The sequence below is a fragment of the Bacillus rossius genome, chromosome 12 (assembly GCF_032445375.1).
Source record: "Bacillus rossius redtenbacheri isolate Brsri chromosome 12, Brsri_v3, whole genome shotgun sequence".
NCBI classification, from domain to species: Eukaryota; Metazoa; Arthropoda; class Insecta; order Phasmatodea; family Bacillidae; genus Bacillus; species Bacillus rossius.
This window is the reverse complement of record NC_086339.1, coordinates 27412211-27426007: the sequence shown is the minus strand read 5'-3', so window position 1 is coordinate 27426007 and position 13797 is coordinate 27412211. Positions and strand designations below refer to the sequence as shown.

At 38.7% G+C, this 13797-nt stretch overlaps 1 protein-coding gene across 1 annotated transcript; it reads right to left on the bottom strand.

Moving 5' to 3' along the window:
- Nucleotides 1-1388: 1388 nt before the first annotated feature.
- On the bottom strand, nt 1389-13701 carry LOC134537766 (brachyurin-like). The gene is made up of 7 exons (XM_063378544.1): nt 13618-13701; nt 11986-12052; nt 10661-10811; nt 8423-8589; nt 6004-6102; nt 4663-4802; nt 1389-3404 (listed from the first exon to the last, which is right to left on the bottom strand). The coding sequence occupies exons 1-7, from the start codon at nt 13654-13656 to the stop codon at nt 3234-3236; spliced, it is 834 nt and encodes a 277-aa protein (XP_063234614.1). The 5' UTR covers nt 13657-13701; the 3' UTR covers nt 1389-3233.
- Between the last annotated feature and the right edge of the window lie 96 nt (nt 13702-13797).

The window sequence follows — 13797 nt, the reverse complement described above, 5'->3', positions numbered from 1 at the left end:
ACGTCACAAATTCTTGGAATGGTATATTTAATATTTTGGTTCGGAAACTCATTAAATAGCACAATTTTGCATCTGAAATTCCAAATTTTTCCGGGGGAGGGCCCCCGGACCCTCCGCTCTAGAACTGAGGTAAGTGTGATACATCTTCCCCCCCCCCCCCCCCACTAATGAAAATGTTGCGTCGTCCCTGCGGCTGAGGCTCGCTCGAGCGCTAATTTCTCGCCTCGTTCGGGGTCTTTTTTTGCTCAACTGGCTCATTTCTCTCAACTACTTTTTGTCTCATTCGAAACCTACGACAATTCTCTGCATTTTCATTAGCTTCTGCTCTGCAGATTTCGCTTATTTTCTTTCTTTTCTCTAACATAACCTGTTTTCGCTTATGCATTTTGCAATTAATTGTTCCAAAACCAAAGTTAGTAACTTTATAGTTATTTTACTCAACTATCACCGCTTAGTCCTAACTCACGAGAAACTTAAAGTTTAAATCACGCAAATTGGTCTATTACCTCCGGAGTTGCAGCTCTCACTGACTTCAATTTAACGCTCCCCAACCAACGCTCATTACGTCATCACTGCAAATGTAACGCAACGACCACGAGCAAAGTCTGCTCTACCAAGGTAAATTCACTTAGATTCTGTAGCTTTCATGGTTTACGAGGTTTAAGTGACGTCGGATCCCCAGCAGAACTGGCACTCAACCCGAGATTAAAGACATTCATATCTCTGTCCATAATTAATGTCAAAACTTTTGTTTTAAATATGATGTGAATGCGAACAGCACGCTGGTTCCTGTATTTACACACTTTTAACTTCGACAAAAACATTTTACATTTGTCAGCAAGTTTTTCAGTATTTTGCACAGCTATGCAGAAGCAAAAATAAAAGAATTTTAATAACAATATTTACCTCATAGAATGGACAGCTATCGGTCTACGGTCGTCTAGTTCAACTATAGTTGCTGGCAAAAACAAGCGTATAAATGTTTCCTTGTAACTGCTGGAAATAAAATATCTTAATGTTGCATCCTGCCAGAAGCAAGTTCAAAAATATTCATTAATAAATAAAATTATCCCTCCTACCTGAGGAACAGATGTGAAGTCAGGGCCAGTATGAATATTTCGTGAGGTGGAATTCGGCAGGCGTGATGTAACGACAGAGTGGGTCTGATGCGAGAAATCGAAGTCATCCGAGAAAACTCACAAGATCGTGGTAACAACCACCACGTTACTGACTGTAGCCTTATCTTCGGATTAGTTTAACTTTTTTAAAAGAAAATTTGTAGATCCACGATAATTTTTATGAACATTTTTCACTAGGCCGAAAGGCACTAGGCCGAAAGGTCCTAGACTGAGATTTCGATCTACTGCTTCACAGTGATACAACTGCAATGCTATTGACAATCCTTTAATAACCCTTAAACACTTGTATACAAGGAAAAAATTGGTTACCCAATCGCCTGTAGCCTGCCTAGTTATCGAATAAGTGTTATTGCCATGACTGCATTCATGGCTCCGTTGCTGCACAAGGTGGTCACGCAAGGACACCAATCTAGTTTCCAGCAGAACTAGTTGTGTATTCGCTGCGTCATCACTCAGAAAAAATTGTGGCAAAGAAAGATTGGAGGAGATACAATGGAATTCTAAAGTTCTCTGCATATATTTTATTATTTATGTATTATGTTTTCTTTGATAAGTATATGTACATTATTTCACACGTGGTCTAATTTATGGCAAAGGTTTTATTGTCCCCAAAACTAAACACCAGTCAAAGCTGGTGTTGTTGCCGTGTGTGCCTCAGCTGTGGATGGCGATGCCCGTGGTGGAGTGGATCCAGTCCAGGTGGTGAGTGATCCGGGCGAAGCTGGTGTTGTTGCCGTGTGTGCCTCAGCTGTGGATGGCGATGCCCGTGGTGGAGTGGATCCAGTCCAGGTGGTGGGTGATCCGGGTGAAGCTGGTGTTGTTGCCGTGTGTGCCTCAGCTGTGGATGGCGATGCCCGTGGTGGAGTGGATCCAGTCCAGGTGGTGGGTGATCCGGGTGAAGCTGGTGTTGTTGCCGTGTGTGCCTCAGCTGTGGATGGCGATGCCCGTGGTGGAGTGGATCCAGTCCAGGTGGTGGGTGATCCGGGTGAAGCTGGTGTTGTTGCCGTGTGTGCCTCAGCTGTGGATGGCGATGCCCGTGGTGGAGTGGATCCAGTCCAGGTGGTGGGTGATCCGGGTGAAGCTGGTGTTGTTGCCGTGTGTGCCTCAGCTGTGGATGGCGATGCCCTTGGTGAAGTGGATCCAGTCCAGGTGGTGGGTGATCCGGGCGAAGCTGGTGTTGTTGCCGAGAGTGCCTCAGCTGTGGATGGCGATTCCCGTGGTGGTGTGGATCCAGTCCAGGTGGTGGGTGATCCGGGCGAAGCTGGTGTTGTTGCCGTGTGTGCCTCAGTTGTGGATGGCGATTCCCGTGGTGGAGTGGATCCAGTCCAGGTGGTGAGTGATCCGGGCGAAGCTGGTGTTGTTGCCGTGTGTGCCTCAGTTGTGGATGGCGATTCCCGTGGTGGAGTGGATCCAGTCCAGGTGGTGAGTGATCCGGGCGAAGCTGGTGTTGTTGCCGTGTGTGCCTCAGCTGTGGATGGCGATTCCCGTGGTGGAGTGGATCCAGTCCAGGTGGTGAGTGATCCGGGTGAAGCTGGTGTTGTTGCCGTGTGTGCCTCAGTTGTGGATGGCGATTCCCGTGGTGGAGTGGATCCAGTCCAGGTGGTGGGTGATCCGGGCGAAGCTGGTGTTGTTGCCGTGTGTGCCTCAGTTGTGGATGGCGATTCCCGTGGTGGAGTGGATCCAGTCCAGGTGGTGAGTGATCCGGGTGAAGCTGGTGTTGTTGCCGTGTGTGCCTCAGTTGTGGATGGCGATGCTCGTGGTGAAGTGGATCCAGTCCAGGTGGTGGGTGATCCGGGTGAAGCTGGTGTTGTTGCCGTGAGTGCCTCAGCTGTGGATGGCGATGCCCGTGGTGGAGTGGATCCAGTCCAGGTGGTGAGTGATCCGGGTGAAGCTGGTGTTGTTGCCGTGTGTGCCTCAGTTGTGGAAGGCGATGCCCGTGGTGGAGTGGATCCAGTCCAGGTGGTGGGTGATCCGGGCGAAGCTGGTGTTGTTGCCGTGTGTGCCTCAGTTGTGGATGGCGATGCCCGTGGTGGAGTGGATCCAGTCCAGGTGGTGGGTGATCCGGGCGAAGCTGGTGTTGTTGCCGTGTGTGCCTCAGTTGTGGATGGCGATGCCCGTGGTGGAGTGGATCCAGTCCAGGTGGTGGGTGATCCGGGCGAAGCCGGTGGGCAGTCCGTCCGTGCACTTCTCCGGCCCGAAGTCCGTCATGCCGACCAGCACGGGCGACGAGGTGTAGTCCATCACGAGAGGACCGCCGCTGTCACCCTGTGGGACACCATGCGTACCGTCAGGCTGGACCTTCAGGGGAGAAACTGTCTGCAGTCACAATTGCCATGAGACTGTATTTTACCGTTAGCTTCAGTTATCTTACATATTGCGGTTTATCTACGGGAATGGGTACTAGGCTTCGATATAGAAGTTCTATTGTAGACGTTCCTTTAAAAACAAAAAAATAATCTTTTAAGTTTTAGAGTCACTTTTAAATTTGTTAGAAATATTAAATATAATTGTAATAAACATAATCTAGTAATACATACAATCACAAGTGCGACTCATTCACTAACCCACACAAATTCTTACCCACGTCCAGAAGAGTTGAAAATTTTAAAACTGGTAGTCTCATCGTTCTTGGTCCATGACCGACTAGAAAATTCCAAAAATATGAGGTGTTTTTTCTACCACCGAAAAAAAATTGAAATTACGGCCATTTTTTTAAAGTCGGTGCAAACTTTTCTACGGAGGTCTACTGTGGCTAAACGGTAGGTCATTATTTTATGGTTACATTTAACACGCTCAAGCATGTAGACTTTTTGAGTGACAATACTTCAAGAAAATTTTAAAAAATATGTTTTATACATACTTTTATGCATAATTAGCTGGATAAGTTGAATATTTAACATTTTTGTACAGTATGGATAAAGAGAACCAAATGGAATAAATAACTAAAAATATTTGGTTTCAAAGAAAATGCTGGTGGCTACTGCGTGATATGGTTGTAATTCTTTCAGAAAAGTTTGATTAATTTTATTTAACCTTTTTAAATCTTAAAAATTCTGAGGATTTAAAAAGGCTATGTTAAAATTCATTGTTTAAAATAAATTAATAAAATTTGATTTTAAACCCTAAAGTTTCAGTTTTATACCCAATTTCATTCTCGAAAACGTTAAAAATTAAACTTTGCTAACTAATTATTCAAAAAGTATGCGATATAATTATTATTTTATTTGGTGAAAGTTCGGCTACTCAAAAAGTAAGCAAGTTTAACTGTGTGTAACGTAAATATAAAATAATGGCCTGGAACAGGATATACCCCCTTAAGAAGTCGTTCGAACTCAGTAAATGAATTAATATCTGAGGTTACATAATTTTACTACCGCTGATAAAGTCGTCGATATAGTCATATTCCCTGTAAGAATTTGAAGGATAGTAACCAATAAAGCATATGTAGAAACATCATGGTAAGTTATTTACGCCCAACTATAAATTTCATACATTGTGAAGTAAAAGAGGTGTGGTTTCTTACGTAGCAAGAGCCTTTATCCCCCTTCGCATAAGCACATAGGAGAGATGAATCCATTGTTCCCGGGTAAAACTTGTTGCATTCTTCATTGCTAAGCACTTTTATGTCCACGTAGTTGAGAATTGGACTCACGTCGTTAGGATCTGCAAAAAAATTTAAACTATTATATTTCATAATTGTATATAGTTTCTGCTTGTTTAATTTATCTGATACTATTAAATAAAAATATATTTAAAACATTTTTAATATTGTTTACCTTCGGTAATTAAAAAATAATAGTAATAATATAAAACACATTCTTGCACATGTTATTTCGTCTTTTATCTTACGTAGAATATTCATATTGGCGAGCTTACGTTGTTATTTCAACTATTGATCAGCTTTACAAGCTTACCATATCACGCTTGAGTCAAGTTATCTGGGATCTTAATTTTTTATGATTATGACAAAACTTTTCATTCGTATGATTGCTATCAGTTTACCTTTTACTTATCAACTTAATTTGCTATAGCAACCTTAATGCATGCTTGATAAAATTTTAGTTCAAGCTACAGGCTTCCTGAGAACATTTCTTTTGAATATATTAATTTCTGATAAATAATTTACTTTGATCAAAATTAATCTACCCCGTAATTTAATATTTCGTAAAATTTTTGCACCAAGTAAATGTGACATTTTGCCTTGAATCCAAATTTCTTTCGAGTAAGAGGTATTTTGATGTAAACGATAGTTCGATTGTGCTGAATCCAAAATTTCCAGGTTTACTAGCGTTATCCGTGATCATTTTGGGAATGACAATGTTCACAAAATGGATAATGTTCCATTTGTTTGGACAAGCTTAAAATAATTATTATATACTATTTTAACCAGCCCATATGAATACTATTAACAATGTTAAAGTTGGTGTAACTGGAGTAATGTTTGTCACGATAGAAGAATCTTCTCAACGTTTAAGAATCACTTTTGAAATTTCTACGCATGCTTAACTTTTCAGGAAAAGAGATCTCATTTTTGGTATCACCAAAATTTAGTAAGGGTGACGAATTTGTAGGTCATAATTTCAGTGTAAAGGTATTTTTTTATAAACTCTATAAATCAATTCAGCTTAAAACGTAGGGAAAAAAAAATATTTTTTTGTCAAATGTGCCACAGTAGCCTTATCATTTTTAAAGCTTATCGTTTATTATCTAGGAAAACTGCCACTTGGGAATCTTATATCTTTAGTTATAGAACTTTGCAATGAATGTAGCTTTGCCGGCAACGTCTGGAGAGATCTGCCAACACGCAGATCATCAAATAATCGTCCCCACTAGGGAATTTTTTTTCTAAACTAATGCCACTTACAGGCGTTGCTGTAACCCCAGCCGATGTCTCTAACAGCTGTCCCGGCTAAAGAATTGCTCACCATGCTGCGACTGGGAAGTTTCACCGGCTGTATCTTGGCTGAAATATTACCAAAAAGAAAAAAACTGTAGTTCCAAAACTTATTTTCACTTAAGAAATTATTTCTGATTTGTATTTAATGTCAAGTATTATAAGGATAAAAATTCATATTTTTAAATAATATTTTAACTACGATAGTCAACAAAGAAAAAGTCAGGACAGTCAGAGAAGCCTTGTAAATATTTAAACACCCAAACAAATTACTAGGTAATATGGCTGTAAGCTGAGAAAAAAAAACTTTTGTGTTTCTTATACAATCTCAAAAAAACCATAAAATATTGCAAAGTGGAATAAGGGGATGTGATCTTTATTTTTATGAGCTATTTACAAGTATGTGCGCGCGCGTGTTTGTGTGTTGAGAACTCAGTAAGGTGTGGTAGAAAATTATGGTATATTGTCAGTGATAGGATATTGGCTATAATGAATTGGAAATTACAATATTATAAAAAAATGATAAAATATATATGATTTTTTTTCCTGTAAAGCTCTAAACACTTCGCGGGATCTTAGTATTGAACAGTCTGGGCTGTCAAGGTTCAATTGTCCTAAAGAACCATGGTGATTTTGTCTATACAATTATAAACATAATTTTTGATTTTTTTATCTAAGGGTGTCCTCCTAGGATAGAATACATCTCGTTCTGAGTAACCTCACCTAATGCCAAACATGCATAAAGAGGTCGGTATTTTGCTGGAAGGAAAAAAAAAGTCACCAAGTACATCAAACAACTCTGGTGAGTTAGGACTTGTAGGTATGTTTCAAAAACGGTTACAGAAATAAATTTGAAAAGTAGATGTCATTAAAACATTATTTCTCTAAATAATCGTAAAACCAAATTTAAAGAAGAGAGATAGGAACGAACGACGCATTTTTTCTGTCAAATAGTTATAGGTCTAACAATTTTATATATTTTCATTTTCAGGATGTGGCTTCATTTAAGCATAGTATATAATTCAACATAATACTTGGTGTTAACAGTAGCCGTTTGCTACAAGCAATTTTCCCTGTGAAGTCATTGGCGTATAACAAGTAGTAATTTTTGTCATGACTACAACTGTAATAATACTGTCAATATACACTATTTTATAGCCTCAGAAATCTTCTTAATCCGTGAATACTGCCTTTATGAAATAAAAATATTTAATATAAATAAAAACAATTGTTTTGACTTAAAAATATTGTAAAAACCATACACAGGAAAAACATTTTGTACTATTACAAAGGTTTCCTTTTGAACCCGGTTTCCAAGAAATAGTTTGTAATACTACAAGAAAGATATTGTTACTTTATACAACATATGGCTATAGTTATTTTTGCTTATATTAAATATGTTTTTTCGAGATAATACTGAGTATTTCTTATAAAAATTTGGGCACAATTTTATATTTTAATTGATGTTCCATTCGAGGATATTTTATAAACAATGGAAAATATTATAGAATTTTTAATAACTGAAATATTTTATTTTATTGTGTTTATAAGTTTTTTCAGTTATTACTGGAAATCTATTCAGGAAACGGTTTACAAATAACTTCAACTATTGTAGGTACTGGGGATATACCCGTGTAAATAATCTGAACCCATTATTACTGCGAACACTTCTTTGTAGCGATACAATTGTTTTCATGTAAATGTACAAATTTACTAATATCTATAAAGTTACGTGATCATTTCTGTTCCACTTAAAACAAAAAAAAATTTGGTTGTCTGTAAAGTCGGTTTACGAACGATAGTTTAACGTGACATCATAACAAAACATTGATGAAATGATGGCATATTTTATGAATAAAATTGAATCATTTTTTTTAATAATAAACGAATAAATACTTGAAATTATACTAGTAATCAGATTTTAAAAATGCAAGAATAATAAACATTTATTGCCGAAATTGTTGTTGTAATAAGCAATGAAAACCACATTAACTTTTCACTTCACTTTATAAACAGTCGACGAAACAGTTCACCTGTAAATGACTTGTAATTAATTTAAAAAACTGGTGTTTAGCTATAAAGTTTAAATATAATTATGAACAAGTTTTCATATAAATAAAGTGTAATCAAATATCCATCATCAATTATATGTATGAATCACCATAATTTTTTAGTTAATTGTAACATAACCTATTATTACTGCACTCGCCGACAGCGTAACGGAACACAGCGTAACGGAACAATGAGCGTAACGGGACAATTTTTCGTTTTTGCAGCCGGCGTTCATCGATTCATTAGACGTTGTCACGTCAAAAATAAATTAATTAATTTACAGCGTATAGGGTCTTTTTTTTTCCCCCATCTCTCCCCTCTCGGAATCGGTACTCACAGGTGTATGTCACGGGAGAGGCCAGCATTATCAAGGCTATGTCGAAGCTGGAGTTGACGGTGTTGTAGTGGGGATTCCTGACAATTTTCCTCGACGTCGTGGTCACCACGCCGTCCTCGTGTCCGTTGAAGTTCGTGATCCCCAGCTTCAAGCCGTACGTGCTGACACTTGAACCAAAACATGACCACGTGGTCACAATCCCATCGCGCACGTATAATTATACCCCATTGTGGTTACATTTCTTTTTAATAATCCGTCGTGTGTGAGAGATATCGGGAAGGAAAAGAGTAAATGATCCTTGGTTAGCACCACACGTTAGGAATTCTCGTGATCTCTCATTTAAACCTGCATGCAGACAAAACTCAGGTAAAACAATTTGTATTGACCATACAAAACTGAGAAATTATATTTCTTCAGTACAACTAATATATGTTTTACCTAATAAAATATTTGTATTATTAAGTTAAAGTCGCCCACAGAGAGTTATTAGGAATTGGCATAAATCAGTGCGCTATGGTGGAAAAATAAACAACTAGAACGAGTACGATGTCATGTCGAAAAGATGGGCTTTTAAACTCGAACAGTGTCATTTGTAAAAGAAACTAAAAAAAATTACATTATTATTATTATTCGTAAGGATTTGCTTAATCCTGGTGTTTATTAAAAACAAAGTTACCTCAAAATAGCAACTACATTTAAAAATGACTTCAGTACTGATAGCTTAAAAGGAAAATGAAAGAGCCTATTTAGCATTTATAGTCGTCATTCAACGAATGCAAAGTTAGCCACTTCTAAAATATTCTGACATTTTTTTTAAGCCGACAGAGTCGTGTATTTTTTTTTAATAATTGTCTTTTATTATTCATTGTATAAAATTAAATAATATTTTCAGTTTAACTGTTTTAATAATAAATTAAAAGGTAATTATGAAATACCGTTTTTTAAGAAAAAAATTGTACTGCTAGTACAAAACATTTTAGCGATGTCAATAAAATCAAATTCAGACCATCGCGTTGGACACAAATACGCCGTCAGTGCGACGAAATTTGCTGACTCGACGGTCTTTCGGGTTAGAAAAGATTTTCTCATTTAATCGAGTCGTTACTGAAATATGCGAGTCAGAATATTGTTTTTTCGAATGATGGTTGGACTGGTGCGTCGGTAGCTCGATGTTTGTATTTATTGCTTGCTTATTTTTTTAAAGGTTTTTGTTACGTGAAATCTTTGAAGCGTTAAATCCATTCGAAAACGTTTAAACATTTGTAGCTGTCGTATGCGCGGTTCATATATGTATGTATGTATGTATGTATATATATACGTAATGTTTGTTTTGTTTTTTTGTTCGTCGCGCAGTTGGAAACCGCACGCCACAACGGCGACGTGATTAGCTGACGTACGCATAAATTCACCTCCCACGAAATCAATTTAATTTAATTTAAGTGGCCATTGACAGTCATCAGTGCTTCGCAGCAAAGTTTTCAAAGCCAGTTCATTCACAAATCCGTCAGAACTACGTTTTTGAGATTTTTTATCTTTGAAAGATTTGTGCAATGGGAGTGCATGACTTGATGTAAGTTCTTGGACATACGCCATTGCTAAGCACTATTGCTTAGCAATGGCGTATGTCCAAAAACTTACATAAAGTTACATTTTTAAGAACCAGAACAGGAGGTTAGAAGTGGCATCTAGGCGACCAGGGACTCCTGCACGGGCCTCGGGGTTCGATGCCAAGTCGCGGTACTCGGGCCCCCCTAGGCCCGCACGGGCGGTGATGACATTCCTGTCAGTCAGACGTGGTGTCTGCTCGGGGTCGATCCATCGAGCAATTTAACTCTGAGGCAGCTGACGTCACGCGCGTGTTTCGCGTCGCGTCGCGTCGCGCTACTGATGCGGCTGCAGTTGGAACCCGGGAGACCTAAGATGCACATAAAGTTCTGCCATTCCCGATTACACCCGAACAATTCACTTTCGGCCAACCTCGGGATTTTTTTTTTTTATTTTTGCGCAGGTAAAAATGAATTTCAAATGTTAAAAGTGGTCGGTTAGGTTAGCTACATTAAAACACTATGGACGGTTAGTTAGGTCAGTACAGATTAAATTAAACAGAGAAATATAAAGATATAAGTAGGTATAATTAAACCCGAGGTTGGCCGAAGGTGAATTGTTCGGGCGTGATCGGGAAATGGCAGAACTTTATGTGCATCTTAGGCCTCCCGTTGAAACCCGGGGACTACTCACTCCTCCGTGCAGTGGGCGGCGGTCACTATCCAGTTGTGAGACAGCAGCGAGCTGGTGCAGTAGAAGCTGTCGTCTATGGTGACCGCCGTCACGAATGGGAACTGGCCCTCTTTCGCGTTCTGACCGCCCATGATCCTGGGGACATGGCCCCCTGTCGGACACAGCACGCGCACGGATCAGTGGATCAATGAATGGATGATTTGATCAATCAATCAATGAATCTATTTAAAATGAGTGAATCAAAGAATGATGTAATGAATAAATCAGTTGATGGATCGAAGAATCAATAAATGAGTCGATAAATCATTTAATTAATAAGGAATGAATCATTCAATAAATAAATCAAAAATGAATCAATTCATTAAACGAATAAATATATCAATGAATCAATCAATGAATGGACCAATAATAAATTAATTAGGGAATCCGTGGATTAATCAATGAACTATTGAATGTTTTAATTTCTCTTTTACATCGAGGTCAGTCAGGGGCGCAACAACAGGGGGGGGCAAGGGTATTTTGCTCCCCTTCTGAAACCTTGAAGTGGGGGCAAACGGGGGCAAAGAAAGTGCTGTACAAGTAGGACATGTTATTTCCACTAGCTGTGTAATCAATTTTTAGATGATAAAACTGCTTAAATAGCACCATTTTCCACCTTGAAATACAAATTTTCCCGGGGGAGGACCTCCGAACCCCCCGCTTCAATAGGGGGGATCGATGATTCTTTATAAAAAAGTTATATTGCAACCCACCCACCCACCCCCCCCCCCCCTTTTGAAAATTTCGTTGTTACGCCCCTGAGGTCAGTAGAGACGGTGAGACAAGGGGTGAGGAAAGGAGAATAGAGCATGGTACGGAATGAATGAGTGGGGGCAACGGAAGTGCCCAAAAAGTCCGCCACATTTCCCACTCGCGAAAAATTGAGTGTTCGACCGCGCCAGGAATCGAACCCGGATCACCTTAGAGGAGAGTCAAGTGATTTGGCCAGTGATTTAAAATATTTTTTTTTAATGATTTTATCAATAAAATGTGTGACTTGTTGGTTGCTTTTTCATCACCTCACGAGCCAACCAACCCATTTTATACACTTGCAATTTATTTTGACATTTTCAGTGGTTTCGACAAATTGTTGACCATTTACATAATCGTCTCAGAGGGGTACTCCAACCAGGATACCCACCCACCGAAAGCTCGCGTGCTTCCAACTGTGCTACAGAGTTCGGCACCACTCAACCACCATGGGTCCAAGATACAAACGACAAAAGTTAGCTGATGGTCCGTCAGTTCACAGTCACTCAATCATTACACCTCTCACAACTGTTTACCTCTATTTGGGCTCCCTTGCAACGGTTGTTTCAGCGCGTGTCCATCTAGACCATGGAGTAACCCCGCCTGGTAAAATATACATACATACACACACATGTAACACATTGAAATAAATAATAACACGCACTGTACAGGTTGTCCAATAAAGAATGTTCCATTTCCAAAGGTATATTGTTACAGTTTTTTTAGACTATTTACAACAAATCATACATAAAATTGAATGTAAACTGAACTATATTTTCTTACAAATATTAAATATTTGTACCTTTAGTTATACGGCACACATCCAATCTAAAGTCTAATTCATCCCACACTTTGGTTAACTATTCCGAAGCAATATGGAAGCAATTCTGTGTCTCAACTCTGGCAAATCATTGGGTAGCGGCGGAACGTAAACACGATATTTTATAAAGCCCCAGAGGGTAAGGTACTTCGACGTTCAACCACTCTCGTAAAAAAAGAGATCCCAATGGGGAGAGGGGGCTCCATCCTATCCGTGACTCTTTAATTGTGACCTTGAACCAACACTTTACAGCGCTTACAGTTGATAATGTTAAAATTTATAACTGCAGCATTTTTTTATGGACATGATGTATTCATCTACGTTAATGTAGACAGAAGTGTGCACTCATGCTTGGTTATCAGCCCGATGGTTGGTTTGGTCCTACCAAGAGCTGCAGTCCATCCACGTTGATTCAAGCCCAAGTTGGCTCTGGGTTACAGCCAATCGTAAACCACAGGAACAAACACAGTACCCCGAGAAGGCACACTGAGTCAGGAGTTGTATGCGATATGGTAGCGGGTTCCTTGCTTTCTCCACAGCACTTTCGGAATGTTAATAACTATATTACAATGACATGTAAAAGTGTATACTGCAACATTAATCTGCCTTAATCGTTGACAGGTTTTAAATAGTTGATCGTTCTGGTCTGGGCTCAAGTAGCTAAGAGAGTTGGGATACAAAATTAACCAATAATTAATGTCTATGTTTTTTATAGAATATGTTGAGTCGGAAAGGGTCCTAAAATGTGCAAGTCTCAAAACGGCGAGGGACTGGTGAGTTGCGATGTTGTAGACTACTCGGTTAAATTATCTGACGAAAATCGGAATGACCTGATGGTTCAAGACGATGGCCTGAAGCAAAAACCTTTTTACGAAATCACCAGAATCCACTTTGGCCCCGCTCCCTAATTTTTACGCTCTTTATGCACACGTGTTTCCTGGAGAAATTAGCACATTTAACCAATATTATTTAACTGTTTGAAACATCAGCATTGGTGATGTACTACTACAATAATCATTTTAACAAAATCGATTTCATTATTATTCGTGACAAATGTCACTACCGGTATTGCAAAAAAAATGTTGTTTACTTTAGTCCAATTTTTAAATTGTTCGCATGTGATTTCTTATTGGCAACAATTATGGAATGTCTGTGTTTAAGTTTAGCTTATTTCTATTTTTGCCCTTAGGTATGCTAAACCCTGCTCTTATTTAACCTTAACTGTTTTACATTACTTGAACATTTTATCACAAGTGCAAACATTTTTACACTAACATAACAAACGTCTATATATATAGATGCAAACGTAGAAAAACTTCAGTTAAAAATAACTATATTGAATACTTACAAATACAGCAACCACTAAAACAATTAGAATATTATCCATTATTACAAAAACATTTGTTCAGCCGTAAAGTTGCTAAGCTACAATTTTTCTTGCACACTGTAATGATATTAGGTGGAGCAAGATATAAAAATGTTCATTTCAACCTTGAAGCGATAAAAATAAAATGTTATCTCTACAGTA

Bases quoted from the DNA above. Each gene is read 5' to 3' on its own strand.
- LOC134537766 (XM_063378544.1), bottom strand. From the start codon at position 13,656: ATGGATAATATTCTAATTGTTTTAGTGGTTGCTGTATTT. The intron at 8,590-10,660 runs GTGAGTAGTCCC...TTTTGGTTCAAG, and splicing joins GCCGCCCACTGCACGGAGGA to TGTCAGCACGTACGGCTTGA. The intron at 4,803-6,003 runs GTAAGTGGCATT...ATTTTTTTGCAG, and splicing joins CTGGGGTTACAGCAACGCCT to ATCCTAACGACGTGAGTCCA.